This window comes from Martes martes (genome assembly GCF_963455335.1).
Source record: "Martes martes genome assembly, chromosome: 18".
NCBI classification, from domain to species: domain Eukaryota; kingdom Metazoa; phylum Chordata; class Mammalia; order Carnivora; family Mustelidae; genus Martes; species Martes martes.
The window spans coordinates 22,602,277-22,629,319 of record NC_137906.1 but is presented as its reverse complement, the minus strand read 5'-3'; the positions used below and the strand labels follow the sequence as shown (position 1 = coordinate 22,629,319).

The following is a 27,043-nucleotide window of genomic DNA, read 5'->3' as shown; positions in this document are numbered from 1 at the left end:
CCAAGCCTCCCGGATCCCCACGCCCCTCATCACGCCCTGAGGTTCCACCTGCCAGGCCCCATGCCTCAGCCTGCGTCCCTCCTTCTGTCCCCTCTCTGCCAGACTTCTTGGAGGGAGCTGGGTGGCAGACGGCTAGAGGTCAGGCAGTGCCCCAGGCTGTCCGTGGAATGTAGACAAACACACTTCGGGAGCCAGACATCCCATTAGGAGAGCCGGGATGCCCACCTCCTGACGGCGCCGGACCGGAAGTCCTCCCCACCACCCCCATCACCTCTTGAAATGAGAGTGTTTCTGTCCTCGCCAGATGTTTCCGTGATGGAAATCGTGCAGAACGAGTCATTGACGCTGCCCGCGCTGTCCTGCTCGAATAGCTGTTTCCTGATTAATTCACAGCACGCACCCGCTCTGCGCCTCCGCTAAACAGAGAACACATCCGTATAAACATGTAAAAGCGAGCTTTGAGAATCGACTTTTCTGACAGTCGGCAAATAGTAGCCTGCCATCCCGCAATTGGATGATTGAAGCCAAGTTCCTGTGGTGTAGCACGGGCGTGATGCTTCTCGTTGGAAACTGCGACAGAAACCTCAGTGGCCATAACTCGGTGAATTAGAAATTCAGTTAGAGCTTCCTCGCCCGGCGGCAGGAAGGCTAAGGATGGGGAATACGGAGAGGTGGACACCCCTGGGGTCTCAGAGCCCATATCTCAAATGCAGGTTGGCAGCCAAAGCGTTCATGCTCTTGTAGTTCCAAAGTAAGGGTTGAGGGCCGTTCATGTGCCGGGCACCTGCTGGGCCCTTGGACGAGACTGGTAGGGCCTCCACTGTCTGGAGGCTGACATTTGAGTGGGGGAGACAGGATCTAAGCTAAAAGCTCATCAGCAAGATCATTCCAGAGACGGGAGGGAAATCAAACGAGGCAATGGGAGAGAGAGGGGACCGGATGGGTTGGGGGCTCCAGAGAGGGTCAGGAAGATCTCTCAGAAGACAAGAAGGAGCCAACCTTGCAGGTGTCTGGGGCAGAACTCCCCAGCCCCGGGTACAGGTCCCAGGGTGGCCAAGAGCTTTGCAGGATCATGGAGCAGTGACCAGACCGGTGTATGGGGAGTGGGGGCAGGAGGGGGGATGTGACAGGAGCCCAGGTCAGAGAGGTCAGCAGGGGCCCAATCGTATGGGCCTCACTGGCCGCTGAAGGGAGCTGGAATTTATTCTCAGTGTCGTGGGAGATTGCTGGGCAGTTTTAAGCCAGGGGCTGCCATGAGCTGATATGTTAAAAAAAAAAAAAAAAGACTAGCTGCTGTGTAGACAATAAAGTGTGTTTGTGTGGGGCAGGAGCGCAGTGACAGTGCAGAGAGGAAGCAGGAGGCCAGTTAGGAGGCTCTGGTCATTGTCTCCGGGAAAGATGGGCACCCCCCACCCCCACCCCCAGGGGCTGACAGGCAGCAGCACATTCAGGGACAAGGGGTCAAAGATTCGGGAGGGGTTTTGGAAGTAGCCCCTGGGGCCTTCTGTCAGATGGGATTTGTAAGTGAGAGAACAGGAGAAATCAAGGAGGACTCCAAGGTTGGGGCATCCAGTTTCAGGGTGGGACCATTTTTAATATGGGCAAAGACCAGGTTTGAGAAAAGCGGATCAAGAATTCTTTTGGGAATGGGGTGCCTGGGTGGCGCAGTTGGCTAAGTGTCCCACCCTTGATTTCGACTCAGGTCATGATCTCAGGGTCCTGGGATCAAGGCCCGCATCTGGCTCCAAGCTCTGCCAGAGACTCTCTCTCTCCTGCTCCCTCTGCCCCCACCCTGCTCAAATGTTCTCTCTCTGTCTCTCTCTAAAATAAATAAGTCATTTTTTAAAAGATTTTATTTTATTTATTTGAGAGTGAGAGAGCACAAGCAAGGGGGAGGGCAGAGAGAGAGAAGCAGACTCCTGCTGAGCAGGGAGCCCAACATGGGGCTCGATCCCAGGACCCCAAGATTGTGACCTGAGCCAAAGGCAGACGCTTAACCAACTGAGCCACCCAGACATCCCTAAATAAATAAATCTTAAAAGAAAAAAAAAAATCTTGTTTGGGGCACATTAATGTTTAGACAGCTGTTGGATATCGCAGAAGACAGATCTCACCGTCAAGGCTTGGTGGAGAGTTCGGTTGGAGATAAAAATAACCAAGAGTCATCAACAGGAAGATGGTATTTAGGGCCTTGGACCTGGATGAGAACCTCCCCCTCCCCCAGTGAAGGGTGCGGGGAGATCTGGAGGCCTGGGGTTGAGCCCTGGGGCAGCCTGAAGCAGCGGAACAGGAAGGCCCCTGGCATTGCAGCCGTGAGAGCCGGAGGCAGGAGGGAAACCAGGCGAGCACAGGGCCCAGAAGCCTGGAAGGAAATCTGTAGAAGGCGGGTAACCCGCTGCACAGACACTACTGAGCCCCAGCTGAGGACTTGCGCGTCTCCCAGCAGATCTCCAAACCAGGACACTCTAGGGGGTGGAAAGTGGGCTTTATGAGTGATTACAGCAGGACTACAGGAGTAAACCCAAACTGTCCCGGACTGACAAGGAAGCTTCTCCACGCCGGCAATTGGTGCCCTTGCCAAGGAGGGATCCACATAGAAGTGGGGGCAAAAGCCTCACAGGGACGAGGCCAAGAGACAAGGGCGGAGGAGCAGCCGTGACAGTGACTTTCAGAGTTGAACAGACAAATCTGGGGGCCCCCCCACAACAGGCCCCTCCTCAGCAATGAGAAGGAATAAAACTCTTAATCACACAGCACGGCGAACCTCACTTCTGCCAAGTGAAAGAATTCAGGCCAAGAAGCGTACGCAGTGCAGGATTCCTTTTATATAAAAATTCTAGAAAATACAGAGTAATCTGTAGTGACAGAAAGTGGACGCGCCCGGGAGCAGCAGAAGCAGGGAGGGTGGGATTCCCAAGGGGTGCCAGGAACCTCTGGGGGCGACGGATGTGCTCATTAGCTTGATTGTGGAGATGATACACCATAGTGTATATGCACGTGTTAAAACTTACCACGCCGTGCACTTGAAACACGCACGGTTTACTGTATGCAGTACGGACTCTATTTCTCCATCAAGCTGTTTTCAAAGAAAGAGTTTTGCTCTAAAGGGGAATGGACAAACAGGTTAGTGGCGGGAGGAGGCTTGATGATATTTTAAGCATGAACAAGGAAACATTCAATGCCTGGGCCCAAGGGATGTGGGGAGGAGGGGATGGGAAGCCTAAACCAGGGATCCTATCGTGAAGGTTACGGTAAGTATGTCATGGCGGACACATGGGAGTGCATCCCATCGGCCTGAGGTTCTCCGCCTTCCATGTGCCAAAGAACCATCCGGAGACCCTGTTACAAGTACAGGGCCACACCACGTCCCCTCGGCCCCGCTCCCACCGCAGCTGAGGCGGGACAGTCCCTGGGTGTGCTCACAGGGCACACCTCCAGGGCTTCCAGGTCTCTGCCCTTCGAAAGCCAGTAGCGCCCTCAGCTTGTGGGGTAGGGAGTCCATGCGTCCGGGGCAACCTTCAACAGTGCGGAAGGGGCCCGTGGATAAACACCCCAGCCTCCTGCTTTGGGAGGGACACTTCTGAGGTGCGTTCTGTGGGTCCCTGCAAGCACCCCAGAGGGATGGAGCCCCATTTGTGTACCGCAGGGACCAGCTCAAAAACTGCTGGGGGGTTTTCTCCTGCCCTATCTTACTCTCCCTACTCCCTCTTGAGAACAGCTTCCAAATAAGCAACCTATACTCAACCCTTGCCTGAGGCTCTGCTTTCAGGGCACCCAAAATAGGACACCCACGGAATCAGGGGCACTGCATTTCACGTGCACATCAGGCTCTCCCAACGGCAGAGGTCCCAGGAACCATGTATTAAAGAACAGGCAGTGAAGAACAAGAAGCCTTTCGCAAAGGGGAGGGGCCGGGCCAGCTCTGTTCTTGCAGAGAGTGAACTCTGGCAATGTGAAGTTGAGGTTGAAGGCAGCAAGAGACAGGAAGCAGGCAGACCAATTAGCAGGCTGTTACCAGTGTCCCAGCAGGGAGTAACAGTGCGAAGGCAGCAATCAGGCCGTGTGTGAGCATCCTTTGATTTATAGAGCACAGAAGGGTTCACACAGAAATGATACTAGCTTTATTTAACGTCCTGGGCGCTACAGTTGTTTTGTTGTTTTTTTTTTTAAAGCTCGCGTTTCTAGCATCCCACATGTTTCTTTTTGATCCCCTTCTTCCAGACGTTGATACGTCAGCCCGATGCCATGCCGCTTCATTTTGTTCAATCTTGTGTTTTCAGGATCTTGACATTGGTGCCAAGAATGTGAAGCTTTACGTCAATAAAAATCTCATCTTTGATGGCACGTTAGACAAAGGAGGTGGAGAGGCCCCGGCTGACCAGAGCTTCCCAGTTGGTGTGAAACAAGAGCAGGACGAGAGCAGGGAAAGGGCCCTGGGTGCCCCCTTGGGAGAAAGCGGAGAGGCCCGCAAGATGGCTGGCACAGATGGGGAGCTCTCGCCTCCAGCTGGAGCAGTAGCCGATGTGAAGCTTCCTTCCCAGGGAACATTACTTGGTGGAAAAATGAATCCTCCCGACCGCGTGAAGGACAGCTTATCCAAGTTAGACGAAGGCGTGAGCTGCTCGGTAGCCCCAGCTTCCATAAGTGGTGCGCTGGGGGCTCCCCCACTCTGCCTGCCTGTGGAGTGCCCTCCCCTTGACCCAGAGCTCTCTCTTGCCCAACAGCTGGAAAACCTCATGGGCAGAAAAGTCTCCGAGCCGCCAGCGAAAACCCCATCGTGGTTGCAACCTTCTGCCACAGGGAAGAGCAGGAAGCAGGGAGGCAGGAAGTCAAAACCACTGTGGCTGAGTCCTGAGAAGCCGCTGGACTGGGAAGGCAGACTTGGATCAGACACCACCACCAACCCTGTGGGGGAGGCTCCCAGAGAGGCCAAGGTCGGGGAGAAAGGCCCCAGGCGTGAGCCAGGGCGGCCAAACAGCTGGAATGTCCTCACTGGGGAGAGAGCCCAGAAGGTGACCCCCAAAGCCTGTGATGACTTTGACATCTTTAACCAGCCCGCCAGCAGGGAGCACCCTGCTAGTGGGAGGCGGGGCCCGAGGAAGGACACCCTCATCAGCAGTCACAGTGATGGCCCGCCGACCGGTAGAGGTAAGTTCGAGAAGCCTTCAGACCCGGGTGCCATCGTCCCTGAGTGCGGGCCACTGATTGGCACGATACCATTTGGCTCCACAAACCTTTGTTTCGTCTATGAAGCTAGGGGGTTCTTCTCAACCAGTGGTCACAAATTCATGGTCTCAGGGGCCATGGAGGTGGCAGCGATGAGCAGAATAGACAAGACATTCTGCATCTTAAATTTCTTGATTTGTCATTGTCACCAAGTTATTTCCCTTTTGCCCATTTTTGTCACCACGTGGCTTTTCCACTCTAGGCTTTGTTATTCCACCTCTGATAGAGCCATCGGTCTCTGGTGACCTCACTGTATTCTTCACTGTACCGTCAGAATGTAACACGAGTGTGACCATAAACAGCCCTTGGCACTTGCCTGGGTATGGTAGGTACTATAGGGAGTGGTGAGGACTGCAGCGCTGGGGAGGGCCAGCCCATCTAAAGCGGGCAGCTGCTACTCCACTCAAAATGCCTTCTGGCATTCAGCAATGCCAGGCCGATGTGCCAGGTCTCCCTTCTCCTTTTGTAAAGAGAAATCGGAAGTGTGCAATATTATTCTTCAGTGTTGGCAACGGATGGTGATTATTTTTAAACCACTATGTAGGTCAAAAAAAAAAAAATCTGCTGGGAGGACTCACCTGGTGTGTGAACTTTGTGGTAGATTCTATCTGAGGAATCGGAGAGGCTGGGTTTCTAAATATTTGCACTTGGATTTGGCTCCCGGGGAGTGTCAGACCGTTTGAATCCAGCTTCTGCTACTTCTAGGCTGGGACTTGCAGAGCTGGGCACATCCACTTTCTGAGTCTCGGTGCACTCATCGGTAAAATGGGAATGAACCGCCTCCCCGCCCCTCAGTGTTGCGAGGAATGAATGAGGGGATGGCGTCACATAGCAACTGGAGGCTGGCGTGTGGGAAGTGCCCCGCGAGCCCCAGATCCCAGGTCCTCTGAATGGAGCTCCGCCCCACCCCGCACCGCGCAAGCGCAAACCACCTAGGCCTGTGTCCTGGTTCCCCATCACCCACCCACAAAACGGCGAATTCTGAAATCCCTCCGAGGCTCAGTTCCCTGATCTATGACATGGTGCCAACCACACCCATCTCCTGGGAGGGCAGAATGAGAGTCTACATGGGCAGCGTTTGGCACAGTGCCAGCCGCAGGTGTTAACTGCCCTTGATCGTTGTCCCTCCCCTCACTCTCTGATTCTGCCTCCTGGTGTATCTGTGAAGCCATTGTATCTGTTTCCTAGTGAATCCGGTCAGCATCTAGTCTGTTACCATCCAGAAGACAGACCTCTAAGGTATGCACTCAGCCAGAGTCTACGCTTAGACATGCAGAGACCCCCAAAGTCCCGTAGGGCACGTCCCTCAGACTCAGGGCACCTTTCCACGTAAACAATGGGCTCCTTTCCAGGCAGAGCTTTATGCGCACACACACACACACACCCACCCGCCCCTCCACCTCCAGGCTCCCCGGTCTTACACATTTCTGCTGCCCACCCCCACTCACAGTGAGACCGGTGTCAGAGAAGAGAGCAGAGCAGAAGAACTGAGAAGCCCTTTGAGGGCAGAGACTGTGTCTCATCTGTTTCGGGGTCCCCCGGACCCAGGTACCCGGCAGGTGGTGGGTCCTCTGCAGCGTGGGAGGGGTGGTGTAAAGAAGAACTTTGGTGGCTGGATGCGTGGCATGTTTGCGTTAAGCTAGGCTCTCACCCAGGCACGTTACTAAAATGATTTCATCCTCACGCCAGCCCCATTTGGCGATAAAGAAAATGTGAGGCTTAAGTAACTTTCCTCACGTCCCATAGCCAGAAAGGGTTAGAGCAGGATCTGAACCCAGGCCATCCTGCCCTAGCATCCACGCCTTGAACCCAGTGACACCCCATTTCCGCAGCCACCCCACCAGGGAGAGCCAGGCAAGCCGGAGCCTTCCTGGTAAACAGACCCACAGAACCTCTGGGACCTTCGAGGTGATGGGTGTTATTCTAACTTGTCCACATTCAGAAGATTTGGTCTCATTTTAATTTCTTTCCAGGCATTTCGCTGCTTGGCTTAATGACACATTGAGAACCGAGCCCTGGAGATTTAATGCTTGTTAAGCCAGTCATGCTAAAAAGGAAAGTTGCTTAGAAATTTTAAATTACCCATTGCATAGAGCCAAATCCCACAGCCGTGCCCTTCAGGAAAGGCGCCGGCCGAGCCCTCCAACGATGCTTGTAGAATGAGTGACTGCCTGAGTTCTTCCCTGGGGCCAGAGTCCTGTTGTCACCAAAGGATAGAGCCCAGAAATCCTTTTGTCCAACAAAGCATCTCATTGTAATGTCATCTGCATTTTGGAAGTGTCTGCATCAGGGGTCCATTGGCTAGAGGTGAATAAAATTGCACCTGCCCCATTTGAGCGTAGGACCTCCAGAGACCGGAGGTGTGGCTGCCCATCGCCCAAAATTGGAAGGGAGAAGCAGAAAGCCAGTGGGCTCCCAGGAGACTTCTCCCAGCCCACTCCCCAGGGCCACTGGGCTCTGCCTCTGCCACCTTCCCACACTCTTCTTCATGAGATCAGCTTTCTTTGCTCTGTGCACAGGGCAGGAGTTGCCCCATAGCCCAAGAGTGACCTTCCCCACCATGGCTCTCGCTCCCAAAGTCTCAGGGAAAACACTGATTGGCCAAGGTGGTTTAGGTGTCTGCCCCCTGTCCAATTGGCCGCCACCGGAGGCCTGTTCACGTTGAACACGCATAGCTCTGTTATGTCTCCATACCTCCATTCTCGTTTCCTGTTTCAGGAGCGATTAGCATATACCTCTCAGTGGTGCCGTTGATTTTTACAAGTTCAAGTTTTGAACTTTGTAGTTCCTGTTTACCTCCACCAAGGGGTAGTTTTAAGGCTTCAATCCTGTCATCTTATACTGGTGACTCCTCTCCCCCAGACTGTGTTGACTGCAGATTAAAGGAGTGGCTTTCTGATGTCCATTCCAAGTGGGCAGGAATGTTGACACAGACAAGACAAAGCTTGGATTGCTGCAGCCCCCCGACTCCTGGGGACCGGCGAGTGGTGTGTTCTGCTGCAGACAGAGGGAAACATGGACCCATAGCCTGCTCTCACATCCAAGAGGTCCAAGAGAAAGCCTGCACCTCTCTGCTTTCAAAACCCCACATATACATCTCAGGGAGAATAAATCAGAAAGCAGGCACAGAATGAGAACAGAGTCCCGCCTCTCTCGCCCACCCAGACCGAGACACACAGGCTGAGTCCCTGACAGACGACGTCTGTTCACTCTCCTCGGCTCACTTACAGACCAACCCAGGCTGTTCATTTCAGTCAATGTGAATCAGATACCAATAAACTGATGTCATGACGATCCATATGGAAGTTCCTTCTGCCAGATGTTAAGCCTCACACCTGGAGGAAAGGAAGGAACTCCTGGGGTCTTTTTTAATGGCAGATGAGAAGGAGGGGAGGTGGGGGGAGAAGACAGGTGCACCAGAGCTGACAGGTGGAGAGGGGGAGTCCTTCGGCTCCCGGGCCTCAGCCCAGGCGCTGCGTAATGGTGATGCCAGCCGCCCATCACTGGGCTGGCAAACTTGGACTAAGCACGTCTGTGCCACAGGTTCTATGCCAGGCGCTGGGACACAGCAGGGAATGGCACAAAGAAGTCCTCCCCGAGGAGGGTGGGGCCAAGAAGGGCCAGCACTCAGAGATCCAGAAGAGCATAACTGGCAGAGGGCACAGCAAGGCTAGACAGGAAGAGACTCGTGTCCATGGAACAGGCCCACACGGTGGAGCTGATCATTAGGGAGAAGGTGTGAGGGGAGGTTAGAGAAGCCAGAAGGACCACACTGAGGGCCAGCTCGGGGGAGGTCGTGGTGAGGAACTAGATGTTCTGTATTCCCAGCTAATGGAGACAGTAAGCCAGTTGGAGGAGCTGGTGACCAATTCCCTTTCAGGCACACAGTGGATATGTCTGCACCTTCGGAGGGTCTTTGGAACTGGAAGGTGGTGGCTAGGAGAGAGAAGCCAGAACTTGACCTAGAAATTGGGGCAGTGCCTGCCTGGCAACCAGGAGCTGGCAGGGTGAGGTTGAAGAGGGAGGGTAGTACTGAGAGAGGACCAGACGGAGTCGGGCAGAAGCTCAGGATAGGGCTCCGGCATGGGGAGGCAGACAGCAGCAGCCATGGAGAGAGCCCAGAAGTGCAGACACTCCTGAGCCGGCAGACAAGAGACTGTCTAGTGGAAGAGCTTTGCCTGAGATGTCAAGCATGAGGACTGAGAGAAGCTTGAGTACTCAGAGTCATCGTGTACTTGCAGAAAGTCAGCTCAGTAAAGGGCTGTGGGAATTACAGGACTCTTAGGAAGGCAAGGGATGGAAAGCCGCCAGGGATTTGACTTCAGGCATGGCTGCAACCAGGGGCTCAAATGACATCATCAGGACTCTCTCTCCATCTCTTGGCCCACATTCCCTGTGTTGGCTTCATTGTCAGGCAGGCTCCCCCAAAAGTGTAGCAAATTGACCACTTGCACTGCACATCCACGTCCAATGTCCTGCTACCTGGAGGCGGCAATCTAAACAGAGCCCCTCCCTCTGTAATTCCTTTCCCAGCCTGGAAGGATGCTGTCAGCACTTGCTTAATCTGGATGGGGGTGGGGGGTGATCCCCAAAAGAAGATCAGGAGAAGGGCAGGTGGGGCTTGGGTTATCCAAACCAGTGACTCCACAACAGGGTCCCAGGTTGCAGGTGTTGAGGGAGGGTGGAAGCGAGGAGGGCACAGGGGCTGCAGCCAAGGGAGGGAGGAAATCGGGTGCAGTTAGAGGAAGCCACGAGATCAGGCCCGGCTTCCTTTTTTCTTTCCGGTAGGAGAGATTTATGCGTGTCTGTAGGTGGAGAGAGGGCAAGGTGCCAGTGGGGAAGGGGTGATGGAGGGTTCTGGAGAGAGAGGGTAATTGATGGAGCCAGGTCCCCCAGGAGACAGGCGGAAAATGGAGTGTGGGGCACAGTCCAATATGAAAGGAGGAAAAACAGCACGTCAGTGTCATCCGCTGCTGTTTTTCCAGAATGACACCCTCACGTGGCAGTTAGCCATGGCATGGGTATGAGGACAGGCCACTGTGGGGGCGCCCGCTGGGGCTTTACTCTTGTACAAGGAGGAGACTGTGGCCTTTAGAGCCACCCTCTGAGGGCCAGGCCTGCACTCTCCACGTGCTAGGGACGCAGGCTTCTGTTCTCGAAGCCAGCCTAGCCACACGTAGGGGTACACTCTTACCTGTGTTGTCAGTGTCCCTTATAGCACTTTCGCCTGATTATAAAATAATACATCTGGAGAGCTTAGAAGATCAGGGGACCAAGAGGAAGCTAGAAGTCTTTTCTCTCCACTACCCAGAGAGGAGCGTATTAACATGTTGGCGCACACAGCCCAGGCCAGGGTCTGCCACAGCCCAGAGAGCACGTAGCGGGCTTTTTTCCCATCCAACGTTTTCACGAGCATTCCACCTGCCGTTAGACAGCCTTTGAAAACCCTGTCCGAGTCACATGATGCGACAGCCTCCAAGCCGCTGGTTGCTGACTCAGGCATCGCCCCCTCCACCCCTCCTCCACCCCACCCGTCCTGTGAGTCTCTGACATGCAGAATGGCTTCCTGCAAAGGTCCTCACACAACAAAAAGATCTGCCCTTGGCTTGCATGGGGGTGGGGGGTCTCCCTCTCAGAAAATCCAAGGTATATTGAAAACTGCTTTGCTTTTGGCAAAACAACCAGATTCTAGACTTGGGTAGCCGTAATCAATTTTTTTTTACCAACCTGAATGTTGGCGTGTGACAGGTGGCCCCAATGGTCCCCAGGCAGGGCAGACGATTAACATCCTGGTCCCACCTGTCCAAGGCCCATGGGATCTCCGGGCATTGTGAGAGAGCCAAGAGCAACCACCTTGATTTCTGGAATGTCCCGCTTAGGGCGACCCTCACCTAGCCGAGAACCCCCCCCAGTTGGGACCATCCAGAAAGGTTCCCTGCTTGCACACAGGCCACTAATGGGGCTTCACCTGTCCTGTGTTCTTCCAGAAGATATCCGGTCCACCAAGACGCTGCCGCGGTCCCAGTGGTGCAGTGAGCAGGAGCATTTGCTGCATGAGTCTGAGCAGGAGCATTTGCTGCATGAGTCCTGGGACTCCCTCAGTGCCTTTGACCGCTCCCACCGCGGACGCATCTCCAACATGGAACTGCAGGGGGACATCCTGGACGAGTTTCTGCGGCAGCAGAAGGACAGCCGCCACGGTGACCAGCTGCCCCCCGGGAAGGAGGAGAAGCTGGAGCCAAGGAGAGGGCCAGACGACAGCTCCGCAGAGGCGGACGATGGCAGCGACTTCGAAATCCCCGTCTTGCCTTACGGGCGGCGCCTGGTCATTGAAATCAAGTCGACGTGGGGGGACAGGCATTATGTCGGCCTTAACGGAATAGAAATATTCAGTTCCGAGGGGGAGCCAGTGCAGATCGCAAACATTCGTGCGGACCCCCCCGACATCAATGTTTTACCAGCCTACGGGAAAGACCCCCGCGTGGTCACCAACCTCATCGACGGGGTGAACAGGACCCAGGATGACATGCACGTCTGGCTGGCCCCTTTCACCCTGGGCAAGCCCCACTCCATCTCCATAGACTTCATGCATCCTTGCCAAGTCGCCCTGATCCGGATTTGGAACTACAATAAATCTCGGATACATTCCTTCCGTGGCGTGAAGGACATCACCATGCTGTTAGACGCACAGTGCATCTTTAAAGGAGAAATCGCCAAGGCCTCGGGGACCCTGACGGGAGGTAGAGTATGTCCATAAGAATGTTCTGGAAGCCCCTACCTGCTACCCACTGAGGCTCTGAGGAAAAACTAGCCAGTGACAGATGGGTCTCTCCTCTTCCTGGGCCTGGCTCACTCCTCGCTTTTTGCAGCATGGGGGGTGCACGAGCTGACCTCATTTACACCCCTCCCCTGGGCACCAGCCTTACTCAGCTTCCCTAGCGCCTGAGTCGGAGAAGGGGGAATTCTTCTGCAGCGAGTTCTTGAGGGGGTGCTCCCAGGAGAGCCTGTGGTGCAAGGAGGGAGACGGGATAGAAACCGGGAGACGCCAGGCAAGGATAGTGGTTGGGGGAGGCTGAGTCTCACCCTGATCCCAAAGGGAGCTCTGGAGCATAAGTTGCAGGATCTGTCCTGCCTTAAGGCAGAGCAGCCGGGCTCCCTGGGTTGGGGGTGTAACTCCCACGCCCTTCCAGGCAAGCCTCCAGCCCCCAAAAAGGGATCAGCAGGCACCTGGGTGGGGCCCCAACAGCATCTGCTCAGTCGCCTCCCCCACACCTAAGAAGCATCTCTCATTTCCCAATGGATCACAATGACGCTCGTTACGTTAGATCCGTTCATCAGGTCTAAGTGGTTCCTCGGGCATGTGAATTTCACTTGCAAGTGCGTGAATAATAACAAGGAAGGCTTCCTAACACAAATCAGGAGCTGTCCGGTGGGTGGGGATTTACAGCACAGAGACTGTTGGGTCTGGGTTCCCGCTCTCCAGACCACTGGGATTTGGGGCCGGGTGACTCTTCTTGTCTCCGTGGTATCCCATCCAGCCCCAGAGCACTTTGGAGACACCATCTTATTCACAACCGATGAGGACATTCTGGAGGCCATATTCTGCTCAGATGAGACATTTGACGTGGACCCGGAGAGCCCCTACAGCCTGCAGAGCGAGGAGACGCCCAGGAGACCGAGCACTGCCGGCAGCGAGGGAGAAGACAGGCCCTACACCCAGGCCGGCCCGTGGGCTGAGGACCGGGTAGGACTGGTGGGGAGGGGAGCCCCCCCGGAGAGATTTCTCCTCCTGACTCCGCGTGCAGCAGGAGGAATGAAGATGGATAGCCTTTAAGCTGTTGGTGCTACTGTTTTGACATTTCCCATTTTTCTACTTCATTTTTTGGTCCTCTATGTCATATTTCATTCTCTAATTATGTTTTATTTTTTTATTTTTTTTTAAAGCAAAGTGAAGAAAGTATTCAAATTTTAATCAAAGCTAGGAGAAATCAGTTCTGCGTCGTCTCTGTAATTTAGAGGTTGGTAGTCTCTGGGGAATTTTTGCTTTGGGTTGTGTTTTGATCACTCACTGTTGTTTTTGATGGAGAGGACTAGAAACGCTTTGAATAGGCAGGCTTAGAATTAAAATAATGATCATCTCAGCCCTGGTTTTCTGTACACATGTGGTGATCCAGGGGTGGAGCTCCATGTTGTCTCGTGTGAACTACCCTTGCAGGTAGAGACCATCAATATCCCCATTTAGGAAACCAAGGCTCAGACAGGTTAAGTGACTTGCCCAAGGACACACAGTGGGAGAGTAACCAGGCTAGAACTTGCATGCATGACTCCAAAGTGTGTGTTTTTAACTTGATAAAGCATTTTTTAAAAAAATATTTATTTATTTGGGAGAGAGAGTGAGAGAGAACATGAGGTGGGAGAAGGTCAGAGGGAGAAGCAGACTCCCCGGAGCTGGGAGCCTGATGCGGGACCCTGGGATCATGACCTGAACTGAAAGCAGTTGCTTAACCAGCTGAGCCACCCAGGCGCCCAATAAAGCAATTTTTAAGAAATAAAAGATGACCCTCAGGGAAAGGACCCGTCCAAGTGAAGGATCAGGAATCTGGAGACCCAGGGCCCCCACGGATGGCCTCGAGGCCCTAAGGAGAAAGAGGAGATGGTTACAGAGGGTGGGGGAGGGGAGTGGGGACAGCTGGAAACCGAAGGACGGAAGGCAGGGCCTGGCAAGGTCATGAGGCTGTTGGGGTGCAGGTCCCCCGGTGTTCACTGGGGGGGTGAGAGCCCACAGGGGCCAGGCAGGGTATTGTGCAAGACTGAGGGGTTACTGAGCTCCCTGCTTCTCAGGACAGGAGTTGCTAGTTCATGTTGATAGTTGTCCTGGTTTTTCTCGAGAGAAGCCAGAAATCTGGGTTTTTGTGGGAAATGTCCTAATTAAAAACTGTTGGCAACTAAGCGGGAAAGCTCTCAAACCTTCTGTGAGCCCCAGCACGTCTGTGGTCTGGATTGGATCCATGGGTGTCCAGTTGGGAGCTGACCTTGAAGCCTTTCATGTGCCCAGCCCTTTCCAAATGCTTCTGATGGTCTCCGATCGCGTCCAGCCTGTGAGGGACGGGGAGGAATCCTTCATTCTGTCTCTGAGACAGAGAGCCCAAGTTCTCTGGGAGGCCAGTGGCTCACCCCTAGAAAGTGACAGGGCTGGACCTGCATCCTACCTGTCTGGGTATGCAGCTCAGCGCACCCACCAGGGAGTGATCCCGAAGGCTCTGGGAAGGCGGGGAGGCAGGGAAGGCAAGAGAAGGCACGGGGGTGCCAGGCAGTGGCCTCTCCCTGGTGACCCGAGGTTGCTCGGCATCGTGGATCCTCCTGGAAGGCCACCTTCCTCACTCTTCTCCCCACAGCCAGGCAAGGAAGGGCCTCAGGGGCCGGGCCAAGGGCACTGTTGTTCCTGGGACCGAAACACCATCCCCACCAAAACTCTTATATCCGGGCAACCGGCTTCCCTTTGTTTCGCTTCTTAGCTTCCTCATCTGCGATGTAGTAAAGGCCCTTTTGTCCCAGCTTACAGTGTAGAGGTCTAATGAGCCAAATGTATACAGTGCAGTGTGGCTGCCCACGCTGCCTGCCTCTGGATCGGGGCTGCGTCATCCTGGCTTCCCACACCAGTTGGGTTGAGAGCCACTCTCTGCAGTTGAATTTTTCCCCTTTGCTTCCTTCCCTCCATCCCTCCCTCCTGACCCTTCTCCCTCCCTCCTTCCTCCAGCTCCCTAGGTACGCATCTTTTGGGTCCTTCCCTGTTCCAGAAAATCTGATCACCTTAGCTGGTGGTGTCAGACTCCTCCCCTAACCGTAAGAGCGGCTGGTGGGGACTCAGACGAGAAAGGGGGGTTTCTGGGTCTGCCCATGTTACCCATCCTGGAGTTTCCACAGTGGCAGACAATGCAAGAAAAGACACAAGAGGTTACCTGGGGCTCAGGGTGCATAACAGCATTGGGGAGAATGGCCAACCAGCTATTCAGATATCACTAAAATCACCTCCTTTCCCTCTGCTCCTCCCCCAACCCGCACACAGGTCCTGGAGCTCGAGCTGCCATCCCTTCCGCCTGCCCCTGAAGTAACCACGCCAGAGCCAGGCATCTACCATGGGATCTGTGAGTATCCTCTCTGGGGACAGCGTCCAGGGGCAGGAGGACCATCAGGGGCCAGGGGGAGTCATGGCCCACTTGGGGCAGGGATTCCCTTGGACAGTTGGGCAGGTTGTACATTGTACAGAGATGCCAAGCCGCGGGAGGAGTGGGGGCTGACACAGCCCTGACTGGGTTCACTGGCCCTGCCAGGTCCGTATCGCTTCGGAGGAGGGCTGCCTCTCTGCAGTAGGCCTTTCCAGAAGGGCACTCAAACTCAGGCACGTGCGCAAGGAAAACAGGCCTCTTCCCTGTTCCAGGTGGGGCGGGGGTGGCGGGAAGCCTCGCCCAGGGTGCTGGGTCTTCTGAGAAGACAGAAATCTGGATATTTATGTGAAACCTCCAAATTTTTAAGTGTTGGTGACTAATTTTGTAATATTTTAAAACACCCTATGAGCCAAACAAAACACGTATGTTCAGCCAGCCCGCTGCCAGTTTGTGGCCTCTGAGCAGATCCCATCTGGGCTTCACTGATTCCATTCCCTCTTCTTTTCCCTGCTGACCTTTCCAGCCAGGTCCTCCCTCCCTCCCTGCGCCGGCCCACCAGCACCTGCACTGTGTCCTGGGGCATCTTCGGGCCCGAGGTCCTGGCTCACTGATCTCCTTCCCCTTCCTTGTTAAGGAGACTCTGTCAGCCCTCTGTTTGCAGTCACGCCAGCTGGAGTCCCCTGGGGCGTGCTCTTGAGGGAGGGTGGCAGGTGGGCTGGGCAGAGGGAGGGATTGGGCCTCGTGCAGTCCCCTCAAGGCCTCTGCCAGCTCTGGAGCTGCAAAGACCCCTTGGAGAGGTCTTGAGTGAGGGGCCCAGGCCTTTCTACACCTGTATCTACATGTCTCCAGATGTGGGCTGTGCCTAGGAGGGGCTAGGCCAAGCGCAGTGCACCCTGTGAGCCCTCAGCCCTCAGCACTCTGCTCCACTGGAGGAATGAGCCCTTCGGTCCCAGGGGTGGGCATGGGACCTGGGCAGCGCCCACAGCATCCTTCACACCCCATCTGGAGGCCTCGCTGTCACTCACCTCCTCCTCAGGAAGCCCACCCATGTAGGAAGGACCTCTCTCCCTCTAGCAAGGACCATCTCTCCCTCCCTCACTGCACGAAGACAGTTTCCCTCTTAGAAGAAGGAAGATGCCTTACTTTGAAGCCTCCCAGCTACTTACATTCCAGAACACTCACATTTTCTCAATGACTCCGAGACTGTCGCAGAATTGCTAGAACTAGCCTCGAGCAGGCAAGAGTCTGGCTTGGGGCTTGGTTTCATCTCCCGCGCATGCACTGTACTGAGGTTTCCCCTGCCTTATCTCCCCGACCACTCAGTTCTTATTCCGTCCCGTCCAGTGGTGCGAATGACGTCATCAGGCCTTGGTGTCTCCCTCCCGCCCTCTGCCCTGTCTCACTCTCTCTCTCACCTTTTCTTCCATTGGGACCCCATCCGCGCAAGAACTTCTGTTCCCGCTGAGGCCAACGGTGGGCCGGGAATCAGGTCTCCCAGGCCTGGCTTGGATCACGTGCCCATCCATAAACCAATCACCGTGGCTCCCCACGGCACGGGGGCAGAGGTGAGCTGCTGAACACGGATTGGCCAGGCCTGGGTCAGAGACCATCCCCAGAGCCCCAGGCGAGGGGTCAGCGCACCCCCTACCCCCGTCATGCTCTTGCTGGGGGTGTGAGTGCCACAGCCAGGGAGGAAAGGGAGGAAGGAAGGTTGGCCCCGAAGCAGCCACTGTCCCCTTCATCTGATGATTTCCCCAAAGATGCTGTCTATAAATGTCCTTCCTGCTGAACTGGCTTCTGACCTTTCTCAGCAATGTATTCCAATCCCTTCGGGAGTGATGGCCAGGAGCAGAGCTTATAGCCCTTTTGGCTGTAAGGAACCCGCGGTGTCTCTGCTTCTCTACCCACTATTAAGAAGAACCTCCTGACCGAGCATCTCTCCACTTTTGGAGGCGTGTGATTTCCGAATCGCTCTTCTCTGAACCTTTTTGTTCCCCCGCCGCCCCCCCCCCCACTGTCTCTAAATTCCTAAACCCACTTCACCAGCCTGTGCAAATGGAGAGCACTTTGATAACGTGACCCGGGGGGAATGCACCGGGGTTGGTAAATATGGCCAATCCTATTAATGTTTTGAAAGGGGATATATGACTTGCTAATTTGCAGATGACACTAATTTTGGGCGTTTTGCAAATATCAGCAGTGATGAATAGGAAAGTAGCTGAGAGAGTTGAAACGTGGGAGAGAAATAACAAAATTAATTTCCATTTATATAAATACTAATTGATACACCAGAGGAAAATGAATATGGAACGTGAATATTAGCTCAAACAGGAGAGCGGGTGCTTTTGGAGCAACCCCAAATTAGATGTCCTTGCAGCTCGGTGTGCCAGGCCGGCAAAGGGGCGGCTGGGGAGAGGCTGGCGGTGGAGGGGGGGTGCTCCTGTTTTCCCCCCGGAGGAGGTGACATTTCTCCCTCCCAGCGATCCCCTCATCCAAATCCACTCCCTCCTCCACCTCCGTGCACTCTGCCTCTTGGGATCGGTACCCACAGCCACTCTGTCGCCTGGGTCAAAGACGTCGTCTCTTTCTCTCACTTCTGTACAAGCCACTGAGCATCCTGGCGGTACCGTCTTCAAAACAGGTCCTGTATCTGGCCACTTCCCTCTGTTTTCAGGTATCTTGTCCAGCGTACCTTGTATCACAACAGCCTCCTCCCTGGTCTTCCTGGAGAGCCCAACCCCCAATCCAAGTGAGGGGATTGAGTCAGCCCTCTCCTTCAAAGTCTAACCCTCCAGAGGCTCCCCACCGTGGAGAGAAGAAAATCCAGACTTCATGGCATGATCTAGGCTGTACCCAGCCCTTCTGACCTCATTTTCCTCCTCTGCCATCCCTTGGTCACTCAGTTATTTGTTCCCATTCCAGAGTCTGTGCCCTTGTTGTCCTCACAGCCTGGAATGTTCTTCCAGGAATACTGAGGAATGGCAGCCTCCTACTCATCACCCGGGTCTCAGCTCCCATGCCACCACCTCAGAGAGGCCCTCCCTGACCACCCCCTGCTACTCCCCTCCCTACCCTACCCTACCCTACACTCCCTACCCATGCCTTCTTGTCTTCATGGCATTCGTTACTCTCTGGAACTATCCTTTGTCTATTATGGGCTGATTGTCTTCTCAGTGGTATCTCCCAGAGATATTCTGCTCTGTGTTGACCCCGGGATCTCCAGGTCCAAGGACAGGGCTTTGTACATAATAGGTGATCAATAAATATTTCCTTACCATTAACTATGAATTTGGTGAAACTCCATGATCTTACTTTGATTCATTTACCCGTGCTCATCTACTGAATACCTACTGTTTGATCCATCATTGATTTAAAAAGAAAAAAAAAAACTTTTATTGACCATCTATTTTCCCGATACTGTTCTCGGCTCTGAGGGCTACAGCAGTGCACAGAGGCAACAGAGCTCCTTCCCTCAGGGAGCTTCCATCTTAGTGGAAAAGACAAGAAAACACGGAGGCAAAGGAATGGAGAATGCATTGTGGGGTAGTGACAAGTGTGGTGATGAAAAATAAAGCAGGGGGGATGCCATTTGAGCGGAGCAGTCAGGGAAGGCCTCTCTGAGGAGGTGACATTTGAACGCAGGCTCAGGATGGAAAGGAATGTATCGATTAGCTTCTGCCGCAGACCAAACGAACCCAAACCTGAGCAGCTTCCGCACACCGCTATTTAATCCACGATGGGCTCATAATTCACTGGCTTGACATGGCCTCTCCTGGGCCTGCGCACGGGTCTGGTCTGCTGGCAGATGGGCTGGTGACCGAATGACCTCAGGTGTCTTCTCTCCCACGCCCAGTGGTCGGGAGGCTGTCGGCCGGGGTGGTGGGGAGACGAGGCGTGCCTGGCTCCTTCATGCGGTGGGACCCCCATGTGTGGTGAGGTGCACGCGCGTGCTTTCCATCCTCTGCCCTCGCCACCTCTGATGCTCTCCCATTGGCCAAAGCATGTCACGTGGTCCAGACTGAGGGCGTCTTCTCAGTGGCCTCAGTGAGGGCGTGGACATATGGACTCCGCTTCTGGATGGGAGAAGTGACAGAGTCACGTTGCAAAGAATTTGTGGTCGTTTTGCATGCCATTGTTGTGGTGAGAAGCTAGGATGTGGCCCAGTACCGTGCTGGTCCCACGTCTTTTCCACCTGCCCCCAGGATGCGCTCCATGCCGCCTCAGCACCATGGAGAGCAGAAGGATCAGAGGCTGAGTTACAAAACGTATGTTGGAAATGACAGGCATATAGCAGAGGAAGCCGAGCTCCAGGAAGACTGGGTGGCTTGGCCTCCCTGGGCTTTTGCCTCCGCTCCTGAGCTCAAGGAGGTGGGGCCACGTGACTTCCAGGTGGCCTTCTGTGAAAGTTGCCAAGGATGTGAATCTTCTGAACACAACCCCCCAGGAGGGTGCTGAAAGAGGCTCCAGATTCTCCCAGGGTGGAGAGTTCAGTGGGCTTGGTCCTGCTCTGATGGGACACCAGTAAGGAAAGGCAAGTTCTAGCCAAGTATTGGACAGGCCCTGACCAAGGGCTTCACTTGGTTTGAGCTCTCTGGGCAAATGGATGACTCGCCTGGACCGTATTGCCTCAGGACCACAGAGGGTCACTTCTAGATGGACTCGGATGGAACAGGGGTGAGACAAGGGCAAAAAGATGGGGTTATCATCGTAAAACACTTCCTTACTCTGAATCCCGGGAAGTCTCGCAGTAGTGCCCAGTGTATAAAATGTCCATTTCTGACGTCCTGTATCGACGTAGCTGCCTGCGTGCAGTTACTTATTTAAACATTCCGTCTGGACTGAGCTCCTGCTGTGCATCAGGCACTGTGCCAGGCTTTGGGGACACAAAGGTCTAGCAGATCAGATGGAGTTTCTGCCCTCAGGGAGTTCACCTCTGGCGGGGCAAACGGATATTTACCAAATGGTCACAAGATCACGCTGGTGACCAGGGCATGGAAGTTGATGGCAGGCTGTGGACGGAGGTTTGCTGTGGTCAGAGAAGTCAGAAGGGCTTCCCTAAGGAAGTGAGTTGGGATCTGAAGGGTGAGCATAATGAGGCCATGTGAGTTCCGGAGGGAATACATGGGCAAAGGCCCTGTGACAGGAGAGAGGGATGGAAATAGGAATGACTGAAAGACTGTCTGGGTGGAGCCGTGCCCCCTGGTGTAAGAGGAGGTTAGACAAGTAGGTAGAAGCCGGATGGACAAAGCCTGCTGGCCAAGCAGCACGGGGAGCCACGCTAGGGTGTTAAGCAGCGGCTTGGGGCAATGTGATAGATGCGGGAGAAAGGATCCAGTGCCATGTGCAGGTTTTTAAAGGTTTTATTTATCTGAGATAAACAGAGGGAAAAAGAATGAGCAGGGAGAGGAACAGAGGGAGAGGGAGAAGCTGACTCCCCGCTGAGCAGGGAGCCCAATGCAGGGCTTGATCCCAGGACCCTGAGATCATGACCTGAGATGAAAACCAGCGCTTCACGGACTAAGACACCCAGGCAACCCCCCCCCCACCCATGTGCAAGTTTAAAGAACACTGGCCCATTCGCCCTGCAGACATTTCCAGAACATCAGCAGTGTCCAGAGCCCAGGGGTCACTAAGAGAAAAGGTAGAGAGCCCGCCCCAAAGGCACTTTGATCTGAGTCAGGGTTTTCAAGTTGGTAGAACGCAGAGGCCGAAGGTAACTCCTTTCCCGTCTCCACAATCTCTGGTGTTCAGGGGCCACTCTTCTTCCTGTTACAGGCCTCCAGCTGAATTTCACTGCCTCCTGGGGAGACCCGCACTACCTGGGGCTCACGGGCCTGGAAGTGGTGGGCAAGGATGGTCAGGCACTGCCCATCAGCCTGCACCAGATCTCTGCCTCTCCCAGAGACCTAAATGACCTCCCTGAGTACACCGATGACTCCCGGACCCTGGACAAGTAAGTGTCTGTAAGAAGCCACCTGCAGAGACCCTCAGAGCCATCACCTCCCAGCGTGAGCAGCAGGACGCTTCAGCCTCTGAAACGCGGGATCGCTCAGGCTCTGTGACTCCAGATTCAAACCTCAAATAGTGATCCCCATTCCACCCTCCCCAGCCACCCCGTGAGGTCTGTGGTCTTCCCATTTTATTCACCTATATGTTTTCAAGTAGGCTCCACCCACAGCGTGAAGCCCAACTCGGGGCTTGAACTCACAACCCTGAGACCAACCCCTGAGCTGAGCTCAAGAGTCAGACACTTTAGTGACTATGCCCCCTGAGGTGTCCCCTGTGGCTTTTCATTTTAGAGTCAAGGGAAACCAAGGCTTGGGAAAGGGAGGTGACCCCCCACCCCCAAGGGCCCCATGGCCAGAGGTGGGCAGCGTTCTCCTGCTCCCAGACACAGCCGTGCTTTGTGTGTTCTCCACCATGCTCAGTGTAGGGGGCCTGGAACGCCAGCTCTGCACCGGAACATGAGCAGTCCCGCTCTCAGGGTCTGAAAGCGTGCCATTGCTCAAGGTCGGAGGGGATGGCTCTGGAAGTGTCCGTGGGTGCTGCGGGTGCTTTCCTCCGCTTCTGTCTGATTGCATCAGCCCAGACTGGGGCCAGTCAATAAGAAGACAAACCTGGGACAGGCACCGGCCCCCTGCTCAGGACAGCTGCCGGGCCTGCGCTCTGCCTGGAGTTGTAAACAGGAGGAGCCTGGAGGGGTCAGAAGGATGAGAGTTCCAATCCTGGCTCTGCCCCTTCCCAGCTAGTAAGTTTCTTAACCTCTCCAGTTACGACAGTAATGATAATAAAATTATAGCGGCTATTCCTGGAGCCCCGAATAAATGCCAGACACTGGGGCTACACTAAGCAGGTTACAGATCCTCATCCGTTTATGCCTTAAACAGCCCTAAGAGGCCACCCCCTTTACAATTGAAACTGAGCTACAGAAAGATTAACAACTGGCCAGAAGTCACCCAGACTAGTTTTGAGGGTCAGAGTCATCTGAATGGATGTCTGTGGGAGACCTGTGCACGTAACCACTGACTTCCACTGTCCTGCCCTGCCTCACTTGCCTTATCAGTAGGAGGGGACAGTAAGTCCCCTGGCGGGAGGGCAGGGAGGGAATCGCCACACCACAGCTGCACCCCCAGCCTGGCCCAGAGCGCCTGCCATCAATGGTAGACTCCTTCCTGCTTTCCCATCATGGGCCCCTTCACCGTGGCCCTCACGCCTGCTGTCCATGTCTGCTCATGAACCATTCGACACCCCAAAAGCGGATCACCCATATACTTAGGCATGGAGCCCGCTGGGTCAGCTCCCACTACAAAAGTGATCAGCACACAGCCGTCCCAACTTGTTCAACCACACCCACCCACTTCCCAAACCCCTCCACCCAGATGATGTGAGCACAGCAACTCCCAAGCCTGATAGTCCTTCACCTCTACACAGTTCAGTGTGTAGCTCTAAACAATAAGGACTTTAAAGAGAACATGTCAGTACTGTTGTTACACTCAAAAAAATTAATGGTGATTCCCTAAATTAGTAGACACCCAGCATGTTCCTATTTCCCTGAAAGCCGCCTTCTCATCTTCCTTTTTCAAGTTTGTTTCTTATATTGAGATCCAGAAAAGGCCATATGTTGTGATTGGTTGGCTTGAGGTCCAGAAAATGTCCATATGATGTGATTGGTTAGTTTGAGGTCCAGAAAAGGTACAGACATTGTGATTGGTTGGCTTGAGGTCCAGATAAGGTCCAAACGTTGTGATTGGTTGGTTTGAGGTCTAGATAAGGTCCATACGTTGTGACTGGTTGGCTTGAGATCTAGATAAGGTCCATATGCCATGATTCTTTGATAGATCTCTTAAGCTTTTTATAATCTCCAGGTTCCCTTCCATCTTTTTTCATTTTTTTCTTACGAATTATCTCTTAAAGAAATATTTGTTTGCCCTATAGAGTCTGGATTTTCCTGGTTGCATCTCCATGGTATTATTTAACCTGTTCCTCAGGCCCCTGTATGTCTTGTAAATTGTTCATTAGATCTAGGCATCTGATCAGATTGAGGTTTGACTATTGGGGCAAGACATGACATGGTGTGGGTGTCACTGCAACTTCCCTTCAGAACATATAGAGTGTCTGGTGGTGAAGTTTTTGTGACATTGGTGGTCAGTGCTCAGTGGCTAGATCCACTTGGTTGCAAGATGGTGGGGCACTGAGCCTGTCATTCTTTTTTTCACCAATAAAGAGAAATTTATCTTCAATTATTTGGTTACTCTGCAGTACAATGCAAATAGGAAAGGCAGTCTACATGCTTGGTTCTTTCCCTTTATTTTTCAGTTTGCAAAAATCAAAAAATTGCTTCCCTAGCATACTTTAAAACGTTTATGTTTGGTTACCATAAATCATGGATTTAAACAGACTGTGAAGGGTCTCAATTTATTGCAATTTTTATTTTATAGTTGCTTTTAGATACCAAGAGCGCTCGGATCCTTTTTTAAAACAGTAGTCTGGGACAGCTCTCCTGCTTTCTGATGTCACAAGACATTCCAGGCTCCCTTTGTATATTTCTTGTCCCAGATGTGGAATCAGCCATTTTCCCCAAGAAGCCTTGGTTCCTTCTAGTGTGAAATGGTATTTAGAAACCATAATCTAGCCCCTAGAGATGCTCATTGTTACTGGGTTGGTCACAGTTTCTAGGCTTTTCTGTGGACAGACCTGGGAAGTATCATGTAGCTATTCTTAGTGGTGTCTGTAGGCACTTCCCTTCACTATCGACTATAAACGCTTCGACAACTCTCTCTACTTTCAGAATTGGGTAGCATTTTTGGTATGGAGACAGCCCCATGTCTAGGACACAGGGGTAATTGCTTTTAGAAGGAAATGGAAGGTTCTCCAGTGGACCTAATTCCACAAACACCTCCGTTTTAAATTGCTGAATTTCCTCGTTTTAAGATGCCAGCAATTGTAAGACACACCATCCATCAATTTAATAACGGCCTTTTAGAGAAAAAAAAGAAACATTACCTCCATGGATGAACACTTAGATTGTAAGATTTATTCCAAATCCTGAACTTTAAGATGTAAAAGGAAAAAATAAAGTTTATTTTTAAATCTAGGAATTCCTCCTGGCACGGCAGCCTCAAAGTCACCAGGAAATTAGGAGGGAGTTGGGGGAAGGGTTACCCAAGAGGCTGAGACCTGGGCCCCTCTCTTCCTGGGGTCTGGGCTGTGATGTGCTGAGCAGTTCAGGGCAGTCCGTGGCGGGACAGTCTTTGGGACAGACACAGGCCAAGTTGAGAAGGATGAGGCAGGTTGTTCAGAACAGGAGAAGCAGAAACTGGCCAGGATAGGAGTGCAATGCGGGCGAGGTGATGAGTTCATTCAGAACAGTGGCTAAGAACACAAGGGTGCTAGGGGCTCCCTCCTAAGGATGGGGAGGGTGCTTCCCTGGGCTGTCAAGGCTGCATGATTACGGCCAGACCAGCTGCCCACAGACACACCTCCCCCTTCTCGTGCTTTTCCCACACCAAGAGCTGCCAAATTCATTCTAGTGCCTTAGCATCTCTCTCACAGGGCACCAGAAGGAAGGAATCGAATTCTTCCAAAATGTACCATAGAGCCAATAGAACATTTTACAGAAAGTTTGGAAAGTAGAGAAAAGCATCCACCTCCCATCCCCTCTGACACAAATGTGTTGTTCACTTCTTCATCGTCTCTCCTGGCCCCCGTCCTCATCTTCCAGCAGTAAAATCGTTTTCCACTTCACTGCATCGTCCTTACGGTTGTCATATTAACAACTGTGCAGATTTACTTAACCCTTTGTTTTACTTAACCGCTTGGGGTTTTTTTTGGTTGTTGAGGTTTTTTTTTTTTCCCTTTTATTCTAATATAAATAAACAACACTTAATGAATATTTTTGTGCAGAGAGCCTTTCCCACAGGTTGAACAAATATTCCTTAAAGGAAAACAATTCCAGAAATGAGATCGCCAGGTTAGAAGGTCCTGAAAGATGATACAGGTCCCCCCTTTATTTTAAACCTGATGATCGCTTTGCTGCACTTTTAACAGCACCAACTGTTAAAAGACTTTATTTTGTCTGATTTTACAGATGTGACATGTCCCCTCAGGGTGACTGTAATGAGTCCCACCTCTGCTTAACAAGCCCAATGTGTCCAGGCTCGTGCCAGGCAGGGTGCAGGGGGCTGTAAGCGGGTGTAGACCCCTCGCTCTGGCTTCTCCCACAGGTCGTGGCTGAGCCCCACCTCACCGCTCCCTCCCCGCTATTTGCAGGTTAATCGACGGAGCCAACATCACCATGGAGGATGAGCATATGTGGCTGATCCCTTTCTCGCCTGGCCTGGACCACGTGGTCACGATCCGCTTCGACAGAGCCGAAAGCATCGCTGGCCTGCGCTTCTGGAACTACAATAAATCTCCCGAGGACACCTATCGCGGGGTAAGCCGGGGAATAGCAGCCGCGCTCAGTCCACTGTCAGGGAAACGGCGCCGTGATGAATGGCTGGCGTGGCTGCCGGAGAGGCGCATAAATCTTCCAGAACTTTCCAAATGGAGCTGGGGGGTTACAGCCAGGGAGAGAGCGCCTTGCTCTTTGCTCCTACTGCAAACAGCAAATGTGGGCTCAAGAGCCCGGGGCAGACTTGGGACGTGGAAGCACTTTGTCTCTTCTGGGGGTTGGGGGGTCCTCAGCAGGCCCAGCCCCCGAACTGTAGTGGTGGGTTGGGGCCCTGTTGTTCACTGAGCGCTTTGGGGGCCAGGCCCTGAGCTGCGGGCTCTGCACCCATTCATTTCAGGGGACCCTCACCCCAGCTTCCGGGAAGCAGATGTATACTCTCTTTCAGAGGATTAAAAACTGGGGTTCAGAACAGTACGTTCACCCATCCCAAGGTCACACAGCAAGAGCCCCAGTGCACATCTGCTGGGCTGGGAGCCCAGACTCCAGTTCCATACCATGTTCTCCCACTCCGGGGTGTATCAAAGCAGGGGTCTTGCCACACTGTGGAAAGAGAACACCAGAAGTGCCCTTTGCACGGGACCTTCTGTCCTTGTGTGACTATGGACTATGATATGTTCGTCCCCTCCCCACTACAACCCAGAAGTGATGGTGACAATGTCTGCTAAGATAGAGCCATGACGTTGGGCCCTAAAGTAATAAGGCCCTGGTCTGAATCCCCGCTCTCACCCCAGCCAGGCATGTGATCTTTGGCGAGTGGCCTGCTTTCCCTGCATCTCCGTTTCCCCATCTGTAAAGTGAGGAGGAAGAGGATGATAACCTGCCTTGGGAAGGTGGTCGTCATCCTCTGCCACACGGACGTTAACAGAGCCAGGCCTCCATCCTGGGAGCCCCGGTGCGGCTCCCCACCATGCCTATGCCACGACATTTCTCCCATGGGCCCCGTAGAACCATGGGGGTTTGCCAGCGTGGAGTCGGTGGCCCCAGGCATTCACCTTCTGGGGCGACAGCCCCTCCAACAGTACAGATCCTCCTGGGCCGCACTGGCATCTCCCGGAGTGTGCTGTCAGATCAGCACGTTTAGAAAGGCAGACAGATTGACATCAAGAAAACATTCTCCGGGCTCAGCTCGTGCCTCTGGGCCCATATCTTCCCTTGAGCAAATCGGTCCTTCCAGATAAGGCTCCGTGACCTGGATTTG

General features: G+C 53.5%; 1 protein-coding gene across 2 annotated transcripts in view; it reads left to right on the top strand.

Moving 5' to 3' along the window:
- KATNIP (katanin interacting protein) overlaps positions 1-27,043 on the top strand; it is a 175,713-nt gene that overhangs the window by 137,674 nt on the left and 10,996 nt on the right. For both annotated transcript variants that reach the window (XM_080830821.1, XM_080830822.1), the window contains exons 16-21: positions 4,281-5,148; positions 11,214-11,966; positions 12,765-12,970; positions 15,293-15,371; positions 21,168-21,345; positions 25,662-25,827. In XM_080830821.1, the coding sequence (XP_080686947.1) occupies positions 4,281-5,148; positions 11,214-11,966; positions 12,765-12,970; positions 15,293-15,371; positions 21,168-21,345; positions 25,662-25,827 (2,250 nt within the window). The remainder of the gene's footprint in view (positions 1-4,280; positions 5,149-11,213; positions 11,967-12,764; positions 12,971-15,292; positions 15,372-21,167; positions 21,346-25,661; positions 25,828-27,043) is intronic.